This window comes from Megascapheus bottae, chromosome 1 (genome assembly GCF_031878675.1).
Source record: "Megascapheus bottae isolate mThoBot1 chromosome 1, mThoBot2.hap1, whole genome shotgun sequence".
Lineage (NCBI taxonomy): Eukaryota > Metazoa > Chordata > Mammalia > Rodentia > Geomyidae > Megascapheus > Megascapheus bottae.
The window spans coordinates 23,728,393-23,746,331 of record NC_143509.1 but is presented as its reverse complement, the minus strand read 5'-3'; the positions used below and the strand labels follow the sequence as shown (position 1 = coordinate 23,746,331).

General features: G+C 38.3%; 1 protein-coding gene across 8 annotated transcripts in view; it reads left to right on the top strand.

Moving 5' to 3' along the window:
• The window catches only part of Phc3 (polyhomeotic homolog 3), a 67,537-nt gene that overhangs the window by 19,571 nt on the left and 30,027 nt on the right, over positions 1-17,939 (top strand). For 6 of the 8 annotated variants that reach the window (XM_090338660.1, XM_090338679.1, XM_090338663.1 and 3 more), the window contains exons 5-7: positions 5,070-5,228; positions 7,388-7,486; positions 13,949-14,195. In XM_090338660.1, coding sequence (XP_090194786.1) covers positions 5,070-5,228; positions 7,388-7,486; positions 13,949-14,195 — 505 coding nt within the window. The remainder of the gene's footprint in view (positions 1-5,069; positions 5,229-7,387; positions 7,487-13,948; positions 14,196-17,939) is intronic. The other 2 variants (XM_090338681.1, XM_090338689.1) reach the window with 1 other exon arrangement.

Sequence of the window (17,939 nt, the reverse complement as noted above, 5' to 3'; positions counted from 1 at the left end):
GTTTCATTTTAACATTGCAGTTTGTGGATGCAGTGCACAGCACATCTTGATCAGAGCCACTCCTATTTTCTTTCTCTTCCCCTCCCCCTCCCAAACTAGTCTTAAGTTTCCTTGTTCTTTTTCAAACATGTAATAGATTATTATGACCATATTCACTCTCTTTTCTGCCTGCCTCTCTCCTACTGCCCACATTCCAGTTCAGGCATGTTTTGGCTTCCTAATGTTTCTTCTGTTATGCTGCTTGTTAATTGTTTGAAGTGATTTCACCATGGTACCTCACATTTATGTGTATACCATGTTTTAGTTAGGTTGAACATAAACATATGATCCTGTGTATGTGTTTATATAGGTTGATGTCATATGTATATGTGACCTTGTATGTATTTACATAGATGTTTGTATTTTGTGTCTAATATCCACATATGAGAGAGAATATGCAACCTTCTAGAATGGCTTCTTACTTTGCTTAATTTGATGTTTTCCAAATCATCGGTCTTTTGGTCTTTTTTTTTTTTTTTTTTTTTTTGCCAGTCCTGAGCTTGAGCTCAGGGCCTGAGCACTATCCTTGGGCTTTCTCAAGGCTAGAGCCCTACCACTTGAGCCACAGCACCACTTCCAGCTTAACTTCTGTGGTACTGAGGAATTGAATCCAGGTCTTCATGCATGCTAGGCAAGCACTCGACCACTAGGCCAAACTCCTGGCCCCGTAGGTTATCAATTTTTATGCAGAGACTTAATTTCCTCCTTTATGACTGAATAATAAGTATTATATAATGGAATGCAATAAATATTCCATTAATTATTTGTAGGGCATCTGGTTTGTTTCTATAACCTGGCTATTGTGAATAGTGCTACAGTAAATACAAATGCTTCTTTTATATCTTGATTTTTTTATTCCTTTGAATAACTGCTCACGAGTGATATTGCTGGATTTTTCTATTTTTAGTTTTTTAGGAACTTCCATACTGATTTCCATAGTGTTTGTACTAGTTTACATTCTCACGAATGTTTTCACTAGCATTTATTTCTATTTATTTAGCCATTCCTGGGGTTTGAACTCAGGGCCTGGGCATGATCCTTGAGCTTTCTTAAGGCTAGTGCTCTGCCACTTGACCCCACAGTACCACTTCTGGCTTTTTCTTTCTTTCTTTTTTTTTTTTTTTTGGTTGGTGTAGGATGTGAATTCTGGTTCTGGGCACTGTTTAAGGCTACCACCCTACCCCTTGAACCACAGTGCCACTTCCGGTTTTCTGGTGGTTAATTGGAGGTAAGAGTCTCCTGGTCTTTACTCCCTGTGCTGGCTTTGAACCTTGATCCTCAGATCTCAGCCTCCTGAGTAGCTAGGATTACAGGTGTGAGCCACTAGTGCCTTGCTGCTTCTGGCTTTTTCTGAGAAATCGAACCCAGGGCTTTGTGCATGCCAGGCAAGCACTCTCCCATTAGGCTACGCTCCTGGCCCCTAGCATATATTTTTGTTTGTGTTCTTCATGATAGCCACTCTGACTTGAGTGAGATGGATTCTTAGTGTTGTTTTGTTTCCTATTTCCCGTATAGCTAGGGATGTTAAGCATTTCTTCATGTGCTTATTTTTATTTACTTATTGTGATTATAACAGTGATGTACAGAGAGGTTACAGTTACATAAATGAGATAAAGAGTACATTTTGTTTTGGACACCCTAGTGTTTATTGATTTGTACTTGAAAAATATTAATTCATTTTATCTGACCATTTATTAATTGGGTTATTGGTTTTTTTGGAATTTAGAATTTTGAGCACCCTCTATATTGTGGTAATTAACCTTTGTTAGAAGTATAGTTGGCAGAGATTTTTCCTCTCATTCCATATGTAGGCTGTCTTTTCAGCCTAGTGCCATATCTTTTGCTGTGTAAAAGCTTTTTAGCTTGCTGCAATTCTATTTGTCATTCCTTCATCATGTTTGCTGAGTTGCTAGAGTTCTATTCAGAAAGTTCCTGCCTGTGCCAATAAGTTGTATGTTTTCCATATTCTTTCCTGTACTAGTTTCAAAGTTTCAGGTCTTACATCAAAATCCTTGGTCCATTTTTGAGTTGATATTAGTACAAGATGAAAGATAGGAATCTAGTATGTCTTCTTCATTTGGATATCTAGTTTTCTCAGCACCATTTTCTGAAGAGGGTATCCTTTCTTCAGTATACATTTTGGGCATGTTTGTTATAAATCAAATGGCTGTAGATGCATGGATTAATTTCTGTGTCTTATCTGTTCCAGTACTGTTTTTTTTTTTTGTTGTTGCTATTATGGTGGCTTATGTAGTATGATATGAAGTCAGGTAGGTAGCTTTTTTTTTTTTTTTGCCAGTCCTGGGCTTGAGCTCAGGGTCTGAACACTGTCCTTGGACTTTCTCAAGGCTAGAGCTCTACCACTTGAGCCTCAGCACCACTTCTGGCTTTTTTCTATGTATGTGGTACCGAGGAATCGAACCCGGGTCTTCATGCATGCTAGGCAAGCACTTTAACCACTAGGCCAAACTCCCGGCCCCAAGGTAGGTAGCTTTATCATTACATTTTTTTGGCTATTCTGGTTCTTTTGTTCTGGTTCTTTTGTAACTCCATATGACTTTTTTTTTTTTTTTTTGCCAGTTCTGGGGCTTGAACTCAGGGCCTGAGCACTGTCCTTGGACTTCCTCAAGGCTAGAGCTCTATTACTTGAGTCACAGCACCACTTCCAGCTTTTTCTATGAATGTGGTACCAAGGAATTGAACCCGGGTCTTTGTGCAAGCACTCTACCACTAGGTCAAAACCCTGGCACCTATATGACTTTTAAGATTGGTGTGTGTGTTTGGTGGGGGCGGGTTTGAATTTAGCCTGGGCGTTGTCCCTAAGCACTTCAGCTCAAGGCTACCGCCCTACCCTTGAGCTGAGCCCCGCTTCCCATTTTCTAGAGTTTAATTGGAGTTAAAAGTCTCAGGTTCTTTTGTGCCCAGGCTGGCTTTGAACCTTAATCCTTAGATCTCAGCCTCCTGAGTAGGTAGGATTACTCGTGAGCCACTGTGCCTGATATTTTTTGTCTGTGAAGAATGACATTGGGATTTTGATGGCTATTTGTTGGTGTTTTTAGATCTGAAAAATAAAAACATTTAGAGAAAATACTTTGTTAGCAGACTAGAGTTTATTTTATTTTATTTTTTGGTGACCCCCAGAATTAATGCTAATGAGAGAACATGCAGTTAATAGGGCTCAGGGAATGACTTCCATTGTGTAATTCTGTTACCAGTAAACAGATTTCTTTTTGCCTTCTTAAGTGTGTCTTTTTCTATTGCTCTGTTATAACCATTTACTGTGATCATTTCTTCACGGATGGTTCAAATTGATGTTTCTTCAAGGGGAATAATTGCAGGGGACTCCTACCTGCTTGCTCCAATCCCCTTTTTGGAACTAGAATGTCAAATGGTAATGTAGTGAGATAGATTATGCAACCATGCAGGAGTTTTTAGTTCCATAAGTGCCTCCTGTTCTTCCAGTGTGAGCAGGCCAGTTATAAGCAGCTTCTTTGCTACTTCTCCTGACGTATGGGTGGAGCTTTTTTAGTACCCCCCCCCTTTTTCTTTTTGCCAGTCCTTGGGCTTGAACTCAGGGCCTGGGTACTGTCCTTGGACACTTTTTGGTCAAGGCTAGTGGTCTGCCACAGCTCAGTCAAACCCAGGGCTTCGTGCATGCTAGCCAAGCACTCTATCACTAGGCTATGCTCCCTCATCTCCTGTCCTCTCTTCTTCTGTCATCTCCCCTTCTGTCCTCTCTTGTTCTTTCCTCTCCTTCTCCTTTCCCCTCCTCTCCTTCCCCTCCCCCCTCCTTCTCTCCCCTTTCCTCTTTCTCTTTCTCTTTCTCCTGATCTCCCTCCTTCCCCTTTTCTGTAGTCTATATGGTCCCAGAACTTACATATACCCTGGTCTAGCCTTGACCTTGTAATTTTTCTGCCTTAGCCTCTCAAGTGCTAGGACTGCAGGTATGAGTCATTACACCCAGCTAGAAATCTAATAAATTATTCCTTAATTTTATTTTCTTCTTTGTTCCATAGAAAGAATTTGAGGTTGATGATGTTATACTATGTTGGAAAATATTTTTTTAAATATTTTATTAACTTTAAGTAGTTGTACAAAGGAGTTGTCATTCAACAAAACAGTTTATGAATATAAAATAGGGGAAGCATACAATCTAAACTTGCACAATAAAAAAGGATGTACATTTTACCTTTTGCTCTCTTCATTTAGATACCCTACCCTAGTTTTCTTTCACAAATTCAACTAGTTACTAGTTTCATGTTTGTTTTTCCTACAGTTTCCTACTCAGAAAAGTTTTTTGAACCTCAGGGCTTCTTGCTTGCTTGGCTGGCACTCTGCCACTTGAGCCATGCCTCTGACCCTACTTTTTGCTGACTGTTTTGGAGATGGAGTCTAGTGGATTTCTCTACCCATGCTGATCTTGCCTACCTCTGAATCTCAGCCTCCTAAGTAGCTAAGATTACAGTCATGAGCTACTAGCACCTAGCCAGCAGGTTTAAACTTTAACATAGTGTATATAGTTTAGTTTTAGGATTTTTCCATTTGTTTGGCAAATAACAGTTGTTATTGCGTCTAATCTGAGAGGTTAAGTTACAACTTTATGCTAGTTAAATGTTTTTTTGTATGTTTTTATATATAAATTGCTTATCTGTGTTTTAATTTTTGTTCGCTATAAAAATCCCAAATGTGACAAGAATGTGATTAGAATATTCTAAGTCATTATATTTAATGTTAATAAAGTGTTAGCTCTGATTTTTTTAAGTAGTAGTAGAAATAGAAATAAGTTATTGGATATTTTACTGAAACATATGGTGGATATCCTTAAAAATTGTCCTTACTAACTAGTCCATGGCATTGTTTGCTTATATGCAAATAGTTGCCTAAAGTGGTATTAGTCAAAACTGAAGATCTACCTCTTGGGTTCCTCAGCCATGGTTTATACCATTGATTAACTAACTGCATCTTAGTGAAATTCAGTAACTCGGAGGCAAGAAATGGAAGCCTATGACCTGATATGTTTTCTTCCTTAGATCAACCTCTCCACTTCTCCTACTCCTGCACAGTTAATAAGCCGTTCCCAGGCTTCCAGTTCTACCAGCGGCAGTATTACCCAACAGACTATGTTACTAGGGAGTACCTCTCCTACCCTAACTGCAAGCCAAGCTCAAATGTATCTCCGAGCTCAAATGGTAAGACGTGAGCACCAAAGGTTTTCAGTGCCTAAGGACTTGAGAGATCACAATGTTTCTACATGTAGTGCAATGAGACATTTTTGATATTTAAGAAATGGTTGACAGTTTTTTGTGTGTATGTTAGTTTTTAATGCATTTGATAAATCCCACAGAAAAATCTACTTTGAATTAGTCCTTCTTGGTAACAAATACTAATTGTCAGTCATGGGATGCTAAAAGAAATTCTGTAATGATTATTTTGTAGTATTAAATTTTGCCTTTTTCAGAAAATTTTTCACATATTAGTATTTCTGAAATTGAATTATAATTTTAGTACTTGCAGTGATAGGTAGAATTACTGTATACTTCTGACACCTTAGATTTATTAAATAGTAAGAAATCTTAATAATTTAGTCATTAGTTGTAACTAAGAATTTATATCCTGGGACCTTAACAAAACCTGGATTGGAGTTCCTGATAATTAACCAAAAGATTCTGAGCCTTGGTTATTTTCACATCAAAATCTATAAGATTGTGTTCTTTTCTGCACTTTAAAAAAAAAAAACAAATACAGGAATGTTAACTTGGTTTTTCTGTAGTTGGGTACATACTGATTTCCTGATTTGTTAGGCATATTTAAGGAAAGTAGAAATTGGTTGACATTTCTCAGAAGATAGACAAATGCTTTGGCTAGGTGTATTGTCCATTGAACTGTTTATATTTGTTTAGATTCCCAGTTCTCACTCTAAAATCGGAAAGATAGTATCCACTCATTTCTAACAGAAAATGATGATATGACTCACCTTTTACTTAGAGATTGATTATTCAATAGACATTGCCATTATTTCTGGATTATTTTTGTTCTCATTACATCTTTAATAATGTCCTTTAGAATTAGGTTAGAAATATAATGAAATATAATGGCTCATGCCTGTAGTCCTAGCTACTGAGAAGCCTGAGATCTGAGGGCTATGATTTAAACTAGCCCAGGCAGGAAAGTCTCTGGGACTCCTTATCCAATAAACTAGTCTGAAGAAAGACGTGGAGCTGTGGCTCAGGTGGTAGAGTGCTAACCTTAAGCAAGAGAAGCTCATGGAAGCTGTGCCCAGATACTTATTTCAAGTACCGGGACCGACACAAAGTAAATAATTAGATTGAACCATTTGAAATGGTTGCTCTCAGATTAAATTGAATTTAAGTTTAGTAAAGTAAAGAACTAAAGTGGTAAAGATCTCTTCAAGTGGAGAGGAAATGGGTTGGGGGATAAGGGAAGGTAATGGGATGGCAAATATAAACAAAGATGTTATAGGTATCAGTATATGAAAAATGTCACAGCGAAACCCATTATTTTGTATTTAAAATTTGTATTTAGTATATACTAAACAAAATTCAAGATTAAAAGATTTGTTAGTTGGTCATTTTAGCTAAAACATCAGTAAGGAACTGAATACTTCTTGAAATAATTGTGAAATGGGGTACTTAGACATTTTTGAAATGGCAGTCATAATTTATTAAGTTGAATTAGGTAGATTGAATTACCTTAGAAATTAATAGAATTTGTATATTAAAAGTTTGAAGAAACAATGGTATATAAATAAATTGGGTACTTTCTTTTCTATTTTATTGTAATATTGAGAATGAATATTTCTTCATAAAATTAAAATTGGCCTAGGCTTATATCCTTTCTAGCTGAGTGAAGCATTGTAGTTTTATGTATAGCACAGTTATCTTTGTAAAGAGAAAAGATAATTTTTAGTGTTTCCTGTTTCTCACTGAAATTTAATTTGTGCCTCAAGTAGTTCCGGGTTTTTGGTTTTCGGTGTCCCAACAGTAGTTTTGAGCCGAGAGAAATTTAAGTATAGTAGCTTATTTGGGACAAAATATGGTTTGAGAAATCATATGACCAAAGTATATTTTCTTCTTTGAGTACTGATTTATTTTTTGTACTCATCAGGATCATAATCTTTTCAAAACTGTTTGAGATTTTTTTTGTTTGTTTGTTTTTTGAGTTCTCTATTACCAGAAACTTCTCTTTGTCATGTGAAACATTTTGCTTAGGGGATAGTCCTAAACTGCATTGTCCTTCTGTCACAAATTTCAGTCTCTTGCCTGCTATACATTGTGTGTGGAACATGTTCTTTTGCCTTAGGGTATTTTTTGGTTTTCTGTCTGTACAGCTGATTTTCACACCCGCTACCACTGTGGCTGCTGTACAGTCTGACATTCCTGTTGTCTCGTCGTCATCGTCATCTTCCTGTCAGTCTGCAGCTACTCAGGTGAGAGCGTCTGGCTTCATAATGTGCTACTGGATCTTCAGATTAAAGATAAGCATTGCAGCAGGGGCATTGGTTAGCTCATGCCTGTAATCCTATGAGACTGAGATCCAAGGATCAAAGGGTTCAGAGCCAGCCGGGATAGACAGATTGAGATATTCTTACTGCAGTTAACTAGCAGAAACCTGGGAATGGAGGCGTGGCTCAAGTAGTTGAATACTATCCCTGAGAGAAAAAAAAAACAAAAAAAACTAAATGAAGGGGCTGGGAGTTTAGCCTAGTGGTAGAGTGCCTGCCTAGCATGCACAAAGACCTGGGTTCGATTCCTCAGTACTACATACATAGAAAAAAAAAAGCTGGAAGTGGTGCTGTGGCTCAAGTGGTATAGCTCTAGCCCTGAGAATAGTCCAGGGACAGTGCTTAGGCCCTGAGTTCAAGCCCCACAACTGGTAAAAAACAACAACAAAAAAAACTAAATGAAAGCATGAGGCCCTCAGTTCAAGTTCAGTAAACATACAGAAAACATAAGCATTGAATTTGTGTTTCAGCTACTGTAGTTCCAGAGCTTTTTGTCATGCATTTCAGATTGAAATCTGAAAAAAGTAAGGATAAACTGATATTTATTAAAAGTAAAAACTGTTCTTTAAAAGACATTATGAAATAGGCGGGGGGGTTTGGCCTAGTGGTAGAATGCTTGCCTAGCATGCCCAAAGACCCAGGTTTGATTCCTCGGTACCACATACATAGGAAAAAAAGCCAGAAGTGGTACTGTGTGGCTCAAGTGGTAGAGGTCTAGTCTTGAGAAAGCCCAAGGACAGTGCTCAGGTCCTGAGTTCAAGGCCCAGGACTGGCAAAAAAAAAAAAAAAAAAAAAAAAAAAGACATTACAAAATGAAAAAGCAAGCCACAATATCCACAGTCCTTATATCTAATGAAGACTGTGCACAGAAAATACAAAGTATAGTTACAATTTAATAATAAAATCATAAGCAGTTGAACTGAAAAATGGATAAAAGATTTAAAGAGCCACATCACCAAAAACAATATTCAAAGGCCAAATAGGGACCTGAAACTGTCTTTAACTTTATAAATGCAAATCAACACCATCAACATCACCTTGTAGTCACTAGAATGGCAAGAATGAGGAAGACTGATAGTATTTTATGTCAGTGAGGGTATGACACAATCAAATTCTCAGTCACTTTTGGTAAGGGAGGTACAACCACTTTGGGAAACTGTTTAGTTTTTCTTATAAATTTACTTAGTATCCCACCCAGCAGATAATGTTTATATGCTAATGGCTAAACAAATTATGGTAATTCACCCAGTGGAGTACTACTTAGAAGTAAACAGGAACAAACTGCTGATGCACCTCAGAACCATATGCTAAACAAAATGAGCTAAAGTACATTTCCTCTTGTCTCATTTATATGAAATTCTGGAAAAGACAAAATAATACATAGTTTAAGAAATCAGACTAGTGATAGTTGAGGCACAATATTTTTTCAGAAAAGTAGGTGGGATAAAGGATTGGAATTCAGGGGATAGCTTTTTTTTTTTTTGGTCAAGGGGCTTGAACTTAGGGCCTGGACACCATCCCTCCACTTTTGTGCTCAAGACTAGGATCCTATCACTTTGAGTCACAGCTCTACTTCCTGTTTTCTAGTGATTAACTGGAGATAAGAGTGTCACAGACTTTCCTGCTCAGGTTGGCTTTGGGCAATAGTTCTCCTATCTTAGCCTCCTGAATAGCTATTACAGATGTGAGCCACCAGTGCTTGGCATTGGGAGAGAGCTTTAAGAAAGAATGGCATTAGGACCAGAAGAGCCTGCTCTCTGGAAAATGATGGATAGAACAGTATGGCCAGAATTATGGGTGGAAGGAGTAAAAAATAGGTCTCAATGTGATTTGGGCATAGATTATGGAAGATTTAGAGTAGTAGACTGAAAACTAAATATTTTTGCTCAAGGCTGGCACTCTACTACTTGAGTCATACTTCCATTGCCATGAAAAATAAGTATTTTAATAAATAATTCAATAATTACATAATTTCATATCCATGAGAAATAAATATTTTAATATTATTATTTTTGTACTAAAATGTGATAATATAGTGGCTAGTAGTCCAGTTATATTGATGTTGATATGACATGGTTGAAAAAAATTAGAGTTGTTGTCCCACATGAAAATTCTGTCAGTATTTGAGTTAGTCACTTGTTTGGGTTGCTGTGACAAAAACCTGAGAAGCAGCTTAAAAGGTGGAAATGGTTAATTAGGATCATGGTTTCAGAAGCTTTAGTCTGTGGAGTGTGGGCCATGGTGAGTGTGCACATGTTGACAAGGAGTATGTGGTGGAGCTGGGTATGGCACCTCACAGCAGACAGGAGACAGTAAAAGAAGGGACCAGAGGCCAAATACCTTTCAAGGATATTCCTCCCCCACTTTTACTCCAGGCATGCCTTACACAGTTCTTCTCCTTTCAGTATGTTCAGATTTTGAAACCATCAATGAATTAAATCATTGATAAAAGCAGAACTCTCATGATTCAGTCCCTCTGAATACTACTTGTTTGAGGAACTAAGTCTTCAGTGTATGAACCTTTTAGGGAAACACTTTGTATACAAACCCTAACGTTTGCCCCTGGCTCCCCAAAAGGTCATGCCCATCACCTCATAATACAAAGTGTATTCAGTCTATCTCAAGGCTCCCCACAGTCTGAAGAGTTATAATACTGTTCAAAGTAGAAGTTCAGAGTCCCCTCTGAATTTCAAGGCAAAGCTTAACTGTGAGATCTTGTAAAACCAAAAAGAAAATTATATACTTCCAATCTACAATGATATGGAATAAACATCCCATTCCAGAAGGGAAGAGTAGGAACATAGAAAGAAATGGGACAAAAGCAAGACTAAGGCCTGTAACTCCATAAACAGTATTTGGGACATGGAATATAGGCCCCAGAGGGCTTGGGCAGCCCTGTCCTAAAGCCTTGCCATTTGCAGCCCTCATGGCTTCTCATTGGGGCTGGCTTCCTTCACTGTTTGTGGCTTTCTTTGGCAAATTAGTCCTCATTCCTGGCATCTAACTTCCTGGGACTCCACTCCAGCTTTGGGTTCACTTGAAGAGCTTCATGAATTAGCGGCTGCCTGCAGGAAACCCATATGTCCACACATTGCTTCACTTTGGAATCTGAAGGCCATGGGAGGGTGGAAGCCTTCCTTACCTGGTGACTTGCATTCTGTTTATCTATAAAAGCAGCATTGTATAATTGACAACCCAGTCTGATGCAAGTTCAACTGGTAGCTGGGCTGCCTCGGACATGGCTGTAGCAGCCTCCAAGTACCTGAACTACTGAAGGAAGGGAAGTGCTTTCCTAGGTAGTCCTGTGTAAGCAGTGTCCCCTTGCAGTGTGATCTTCTTAAGAAAAAAATCTTTGAAAAGAGTTTGTACTTTACCCTGCGCTATGTGATGGTGAGGTCTCATCATTCCTAAGTTATTCTCAAGGCCTCTTTCCTATATTCCCATTCCCAGTGCAAAATCCTTGGTACTTTTGATTGCGTGATCTCTTTAATAGCCGTATCTTCCTTGTCTACAGCTTTAAACACAATCCATTTCTGGCCAGCCTACAATTTTATGGGTTTTTTTTCGGCCAGTCCTGGGATTTGGACTCAGGGCCTGAGCATTGTCCTTGGATTTCTTCAAGTCTAGTGCTCTAACATTTGAGCCACAGCACCACTTCTGGCCTTTTCTGTGTTATGTGGTACCGAGGAATTGAACCCAGGTATAGGCAAGCACTCTACCACTAGGCCATGCTCCTGGCCCCAGCCTACAAGTTTTATACATATTTCTACTCTTCAGTTTGCTCCCAAGTCTCTCTGTAACTGATTAAAAAAAAACAAAACAAACTTGCCAGTAATATCTGTGTCCTAGCATGAATGCTAAGCTGCCTATGAGATTTCCTCTGCCAGATTAATTAATCTATCATGTTTAAAGTCGGTCTTCCACAAAGTCTCATGTCAGAGACAAATGTAAAGTTCTTTTGTCACAATATGATGTGCATACCCTCTGGTATAATACTAATATAATCATTTAATTTATTTTTATCTTACAAAGGCTTAAAAACTACAGATAGGCTGGGCACTGGTGGCTCAGACCTGTAGGCTGAGATCTGAGGATTATCATTTGAAGTCAGCTTGAACAGGAAAGTTAACCACAAAAAACTGGAAGTAGAGCTGTGGCTCAAGTGGTAGAGTACTAACCTTGAGCCCCAAAGCTCAGGGACAGTCCCCAGGCCTAGAGTTCAAGGCCCATAACTGCTCTCCCCTCAAAAAAAGAAAACAAACAAACATGAGGGGGGGGGAGAGGGAGGGAGGGAGGAGGTAGAGAAAGAGAGAGAGAGAGAGAGAAAGAGAAAGGGGGGTAGAGGGAGAGAGAGAGTGAGTCACTGCTGCAGTGACTTCTCTTCTTTGGCATCTATTTTCTGTTACTAGTTCTTTTTTAGTCATTGTGAAAAATACCAGAGCAAAACAGTTTAAGAAGAGGATGCACGAATTATTTTGGCTCATAGAGTTCTCATGGTGAACTGGGTCTTGGTTCCATAATGGGGTGAGGCCGTATATCAGGGTAAGGAGAGTGTGGTGGAGCAGAGTATCAAAGGAAGGGATTAGAGTTCCAGAATTTCCCTCAGAAACATGCCCCTATGATTCATTTGTTCCAGTCATGCCTCATCTTCCATAGAAGTCCCACCATGTCCCAACAGTCTGTTCAAATGTCGGATTTATCAATGAAATAAGGCTATTGAAGGTAGAGCATTCACGATCTAATCACTTACCATGCCCCACTAAGTATCAAGCCTTCAGTGCACAAGCTTGTAGGCTGACATTTCATAATGGTAGCTTACAGAACTGGTTAATATGTGAATTGAGCCAGGCATGGTGGCTCATGCCTATAATCCTAGCTACTGAGGAGGCTGAGATCTGAGTATAGCGGTTTAAAGCCAGCCCAGGCATGGAAGTTCATGAGACTCTTATCTCCAGTTAATCACCAGAAACCAGATGTGGTGCTATGGCTCAAGGGGTAGGGTGGTAGCCTTGAGCTGAAGAGCTCAGGGACAGTGCCTATGCCCAGAGTTCAAGTCCCATGATCGACCCCCCCCCCAAAAAAAAAAACCCTGCAAAAACAAAACCCTTCCGGTTGCCTGATTAGATCATTTATTTAGTACCTTCTTTTGGCTGAGCACTGCTTCTGACAGTGGAAAGGGACAGTATAGGCTTTGAGCATCAGCTAATAATGTTGCAGTGACAGAACATATATGAAACTGAAGAACTTTTATAAAGCTGCCAGTATATCATTTGCTTTGTCACTTTAGAATCTTTCCTTCCCAGAGCCAGTGCTGGCACAAAATGTATCTGATGTCTTAATTACAGATAGGCAGTAAGTGAAAGGCAGCTTTTGTGAGGGATTTTTGTTTTTCTTAATGTTTGGAAATGTTATAAGCCTTGATTGAGAATTTGGGATAATCCTTGTAAATTTCTACTGTAGAATATTTAGAATAACCCCAGTTATTGACAGGGCCAAGGTACAAACTCATTTTGAGGGTTATTCACTACCCTTTTCATTGCATGAAAGTTACTTTTCAAAGGCAATAAATGTTCAGTAACAATAGAGTTTTGAAAGTTTTCTGAAAATTCTTTTAAAAAATAAAGCAAGGTTAGTGTTCTCATTTCTGCAGTTAGAGCTGGTCACATTTAATGCAGTGTATTGGAGCATACTTTTCTCATATCTATAATTATCTGTAATAGCTATCTTTTCTTTTCTTCCTCTCTTCCCATATCCCTCTCCACCCCTCTTTTTCTCTTTGTTGGTCTTAAGATTTGAACTTTGAGCTTGAGTGCTATCCCTGAGGACTTCAGCTCAAAGGTAGTGCTCTACCACTTTGAGCCATATCACCACTTCTGGTTTTCTGGTGGTTAATTGTTGATAAGAGTCTCATGAACTTTCATGCCTGGGCTGGCTTTGAAGCGCTGTACTCAGATTTCAGCCTCCTAAATAAGGATTACAGGCATTAGCCACTGGTGCCTGGCTCTTTTCCTCTCTCATTTCCCTGTCTTTGTCTCTCTCTTCCTCTTTCCTTTTTCTCTACAGACATTCATTTATTCATTCTGTTTTCATTTAGTTCTAAATTCATCTTTCCTTCTCCTCCTTTCTCTTTTCCCTTTTCTTCTTCTTCTTCCTTTGCCACTATCCTATCTTTACTCCTTGAATTTCTTAAAAAAGGCAGGGGGCATGTAACATTTAAGATGATTACTTAGGATAATTTTCCTTTAGGATTAATCTGTTGTTTGAAGTTCTTGAATCTTTGTGTGAAAAGTATAATATTAATGTGTTGTCATATTTTTAAAATTGTAATGATCAACATACTAGTTACAACATTGTTTTCATTTTTATTTTCTGTTATGTGATTCTTAGGTTCAAAATTTAACATTACGCAGCCAGAAGTTGGGTGTATTGTCTAGCTCACAGAATGGTCCACCAAAAAGCACTAGTCAAACTCAGTCATTGACAATTTGTCATAACAAAACAACAGTAACCAGTTCTAAAATCAGCCAACGAGATCCTTCTCCAGAAAGCAACAAGAAAGGAGAAAGTCCAAGCCTGGAATCACGAAGCACAGCTGTCACCCGGACATCAAGTATTCACCAGTTAATAGCACCAGGTGGGATAAAATTTTTGTTGGAATAGTTTCATTTCTTTAGCAAATAGAGCAAAAGAATGACATTTGAGAACCGTCTAAAAATATATTTCGTTAGTTAAAGAAACGTGTCTTACTATATAGCTTAAAACATTTTAAGAGCTGGAGGCATGGCTCAAGTGTTGGTAGAACATCTGCCTAGCAAGTACAAAGCCTTGAGTTCAGTCCCCAGTATGGCAGAATGAACTAATCAATCAAATCTCAGTAGCTAAAACAAAACAAATTACAGTAGTAATTTTGTTTTGGTAATTTACATTTGATTAACACTTGCTCTGTTTTCTTTTTAACATCAAAATCTTTTAGCTTTTAAAAACAATTTGCGTATAGTTTATTTAACAAGCTATAGTGAACCACATTTAAAAGCTTGTAAAAAAGTATGTTATTTTGTTTAATGTCATTAATGGAAGAATCTCACTTTTCCAAGATTAAGGATTATGCAAAATAAGTCAGACTATCTTCCTTACTATGTTGTTTTTTTTCCTCTTTAATTTCATATGAGGAAGATTGGTGTCAAGGGAATCATATGAGAAAGATTGGCATCAAGGGAATCAAGACAGGTCACTTTCATCCACATCCAACTCTGAAGCCCACCTGTGGCTCTACTTTGTAGTTAACCGTAGTTAACTTCATGACTCTTACACTAAAACTGTTGGAGCCATCCAGAGAGAGCTGCTTTATGGCCTCTTGTGTTCATCTCAGAGTTTCTCAGGATTCACCTTTATTTCTTGTTATCTGCTTTCACAGTCTCATGTAACTTAGGCAAGTCTTAGACTCTTGATTATTCTCTCTAGCCTCCTAAGTGCTGGGATTATAGGCAAGCACCATCGTGCCCAGCTCTGTTTGGTCTTTGGCTGATAGTCAGCCATTTGATTATGTTATCACTCCCATCTTTTTAACCTGGTCCGAACCTTGTAGTAAATTTTATCTTTTCTTAAATTTTTTTTTTTTTTTTTTTGCCAGTCCTGGGCTTGGACTCAGGGCCTGAACACTATCCTTGGGTTCTTTTTCTCAAGGCAAGAGCTGAGCTCTACCACTTGAGCCCCAGCTCCACTTCTGGCTTTTTTCTATATATGTGGTACTGAGGAATCGAACCCAGGTCTTTGTGCATGCTAGGCAAGCACTCTACCACTAGGCCAAACTCCTGGCCCCAATAACTTTTATTTTCTCATGCTAGGTCATTTTCTTCATTTCTCAAGCAAAAACCTAGGGTCTCCCCTATTCTTAAATATATCAACATAAATTATGACCTGTATATTGTATTTGATACTTACTGAGTGTTTGTGTGAGGGAAGATGGATATAGCTAGATTCATCACATGCACTTCATTAAGAAAAAAAATTTCTCACTGAAGAGCCTAACTTGGTGGTAGAAAGCTTGCCTAGCAAGCACAGCTCCTGAGTTCAAATCTCAGTACTGCCAAACATAATTGCCTTTGTTTCAGTTTCAGATAAGGGTCTTCTTTCTGTTCTTTCATAATTCTGCTTTACTACTAATTTTTTTTTTTTTTTTTTTTTGCCAGTCCTAGGATTGAACTCAGAGGTTGGGTACTGTTCATCAGCTGCTTTTTGCGCAAGGCTAGAATTCTACTATTTGAGCCACAGCACTACTTTTGGCTTCTTCTGTTTATGTGATACTGAGGCATTGAACTCAGGGCTTCATGCTTCCTAGTCAAGCACTCTACCACTAAGCCATACCCTTAGCTTCCGCTTTGCTTCTTGAAGACTTGTTTTATATGACTAAAGCATGTTTGTTCCCTCATTTAACTTCATGCTTTCTATATTATTATTGGCAAATTCTTTGTTTCACTGAATCTCAAAATCTTGACATTGTCTGATTCTTCTATAGTTAGAAAGTGTCTTGACTTTGAACTTCACATTTTATGCCCCATATTATTTGTTTTTCTATAATAATCGTATACTTTTTGATTTAGCCAACTAGATAGTAAGCCCTTTGAAGGTAGGATAATATTGAGCACTTTGTATGTGTCAAGCACTATTTTCGCACTTTACTTCCATGTTTGTTTTTTTAGAAACAAAATCTCATGTAATAGCAAAACTACATGAACCTTTGCAGACACCACATTTCTGAATTTTTTTAAGCCTCATGCTGTAGTTATTCTAAATATTTCATGTTTTATGATAGGGCAACAGCTGTGTTTTACTCTTTTGGTTTCTGTCTTCTTATTATGAGAAGTAAATCTGGAACCAAGATTATTTTGAGAAATTTAAGAATTGGTGATTGGTCTTTTTCATCAGTTGGAAGTGTATTTATAGGTTATATAATGTTACTTGTGTGCTCTTGTATAGTAGTTAGTCTAATAATTATTATAGTGGGCATTATTATTGTTGCTTTACATGTATTTTAAGTTACTAAAATAATTGAGTTTTCTTTACCATTTTTCCTTGAAAGTAGAGTTTCAACTTGTTAGTTGGTAATTCTATTTTTATTTATTTTTAAAATTTCTCAATTATTATAAAGATACAGTTATAAAAGTCAGGTAAAGAGTACATTTCTTTTTTGGACAGTGTTACCCCTTCCCTTGCACTCTCCCAGATTTCCCTTCCCATCCAACAAGTTGGATAGTTTTTTTTATTTGCCACTTCTGGTTTGAACTCAGGGTCTGAGCACTGTCCTTGGGCTCTCTTATGGCTAGAGCTCCACCACTGTAGCTGCAGAACCACTTCCAGCTTTTTTCTATGTATATGGTACGGAGGAATTGAACAGGGGTCTCCATGCTAGGCAGGCACTCTACCACTAGGCCAAACTCCCTCCCCCTGTATAGTTCTTTTTCAACATAGTATCCAGTGAGAACAATTGCATTTATTCACCCTTTGTCCCTCCATTTCTGTGCTTCCCTTTCTACTCCCCAAAACATAAAATTGAGCAAGCAGAACAAAAAGGGAAATGCCTGGTACTGGTGACCTAGGCTTGTAATTCTACCTAGCTACTCAGGAGGCAAAGATCTCAAGGTTGTAGTTTGAAGCCAGCCTGGGCAGGAAAGTCCATGAGACTTTTTTTTTTTTGGTCAGTCCTGGGCTTGAGCTCAGCGCCTGAGCACTGTCCTTGGACTTTCTCAAGGCTAGAGCTCTAGCAGTTGAACCTCAGCACCACTTCTGGCTTCTTTTTTTCTTCTATGTATGGGGGTGGTACTGAGGAATCGAACCCGGGTCTTTGTGCATGCTAGACAAGCACTCTACCACTAGGCCCAACTCCCGGCCCCCATGAGACTTTTTATCTCCAGGAAACTACTCAAAAAAGCCGGAAATGGTGCTGTGACTCAAGTGGTAGAGCGTTAGCCTTGAGTACATAGAGGTTCCCAATCCCTGAGTTCAAGCCCCAGGACCAGCACAAAAAAATAGGGGAAAGAGAACAAAAACAGCATTTTTTTTTTCATTCCCTAGAGTTCATTTCAATAAATAGTATTTTGTATGATCAGATGAAGGCATTGTGCCTTTCTGTTTTTAGTATATAAAATAAAGGTGAGGTCTAGCCAAATATCTGCCAAGCATGAATCGCATTAGGCTGAAGTTTGTAAAACAATTTTCAGGGCTCATGAAATATTGTAATTGGAAAAAACATATGTCTATTTTTTGACAAGCATTAAATCAATGTGTAGTGAAAATGTTATGTGATTTGCTATAGCTGCCATAAACAAATTACTGTTATTCAGGACGCTAGAAAGCCCAAAATGAAGGCTTGGCAATACCA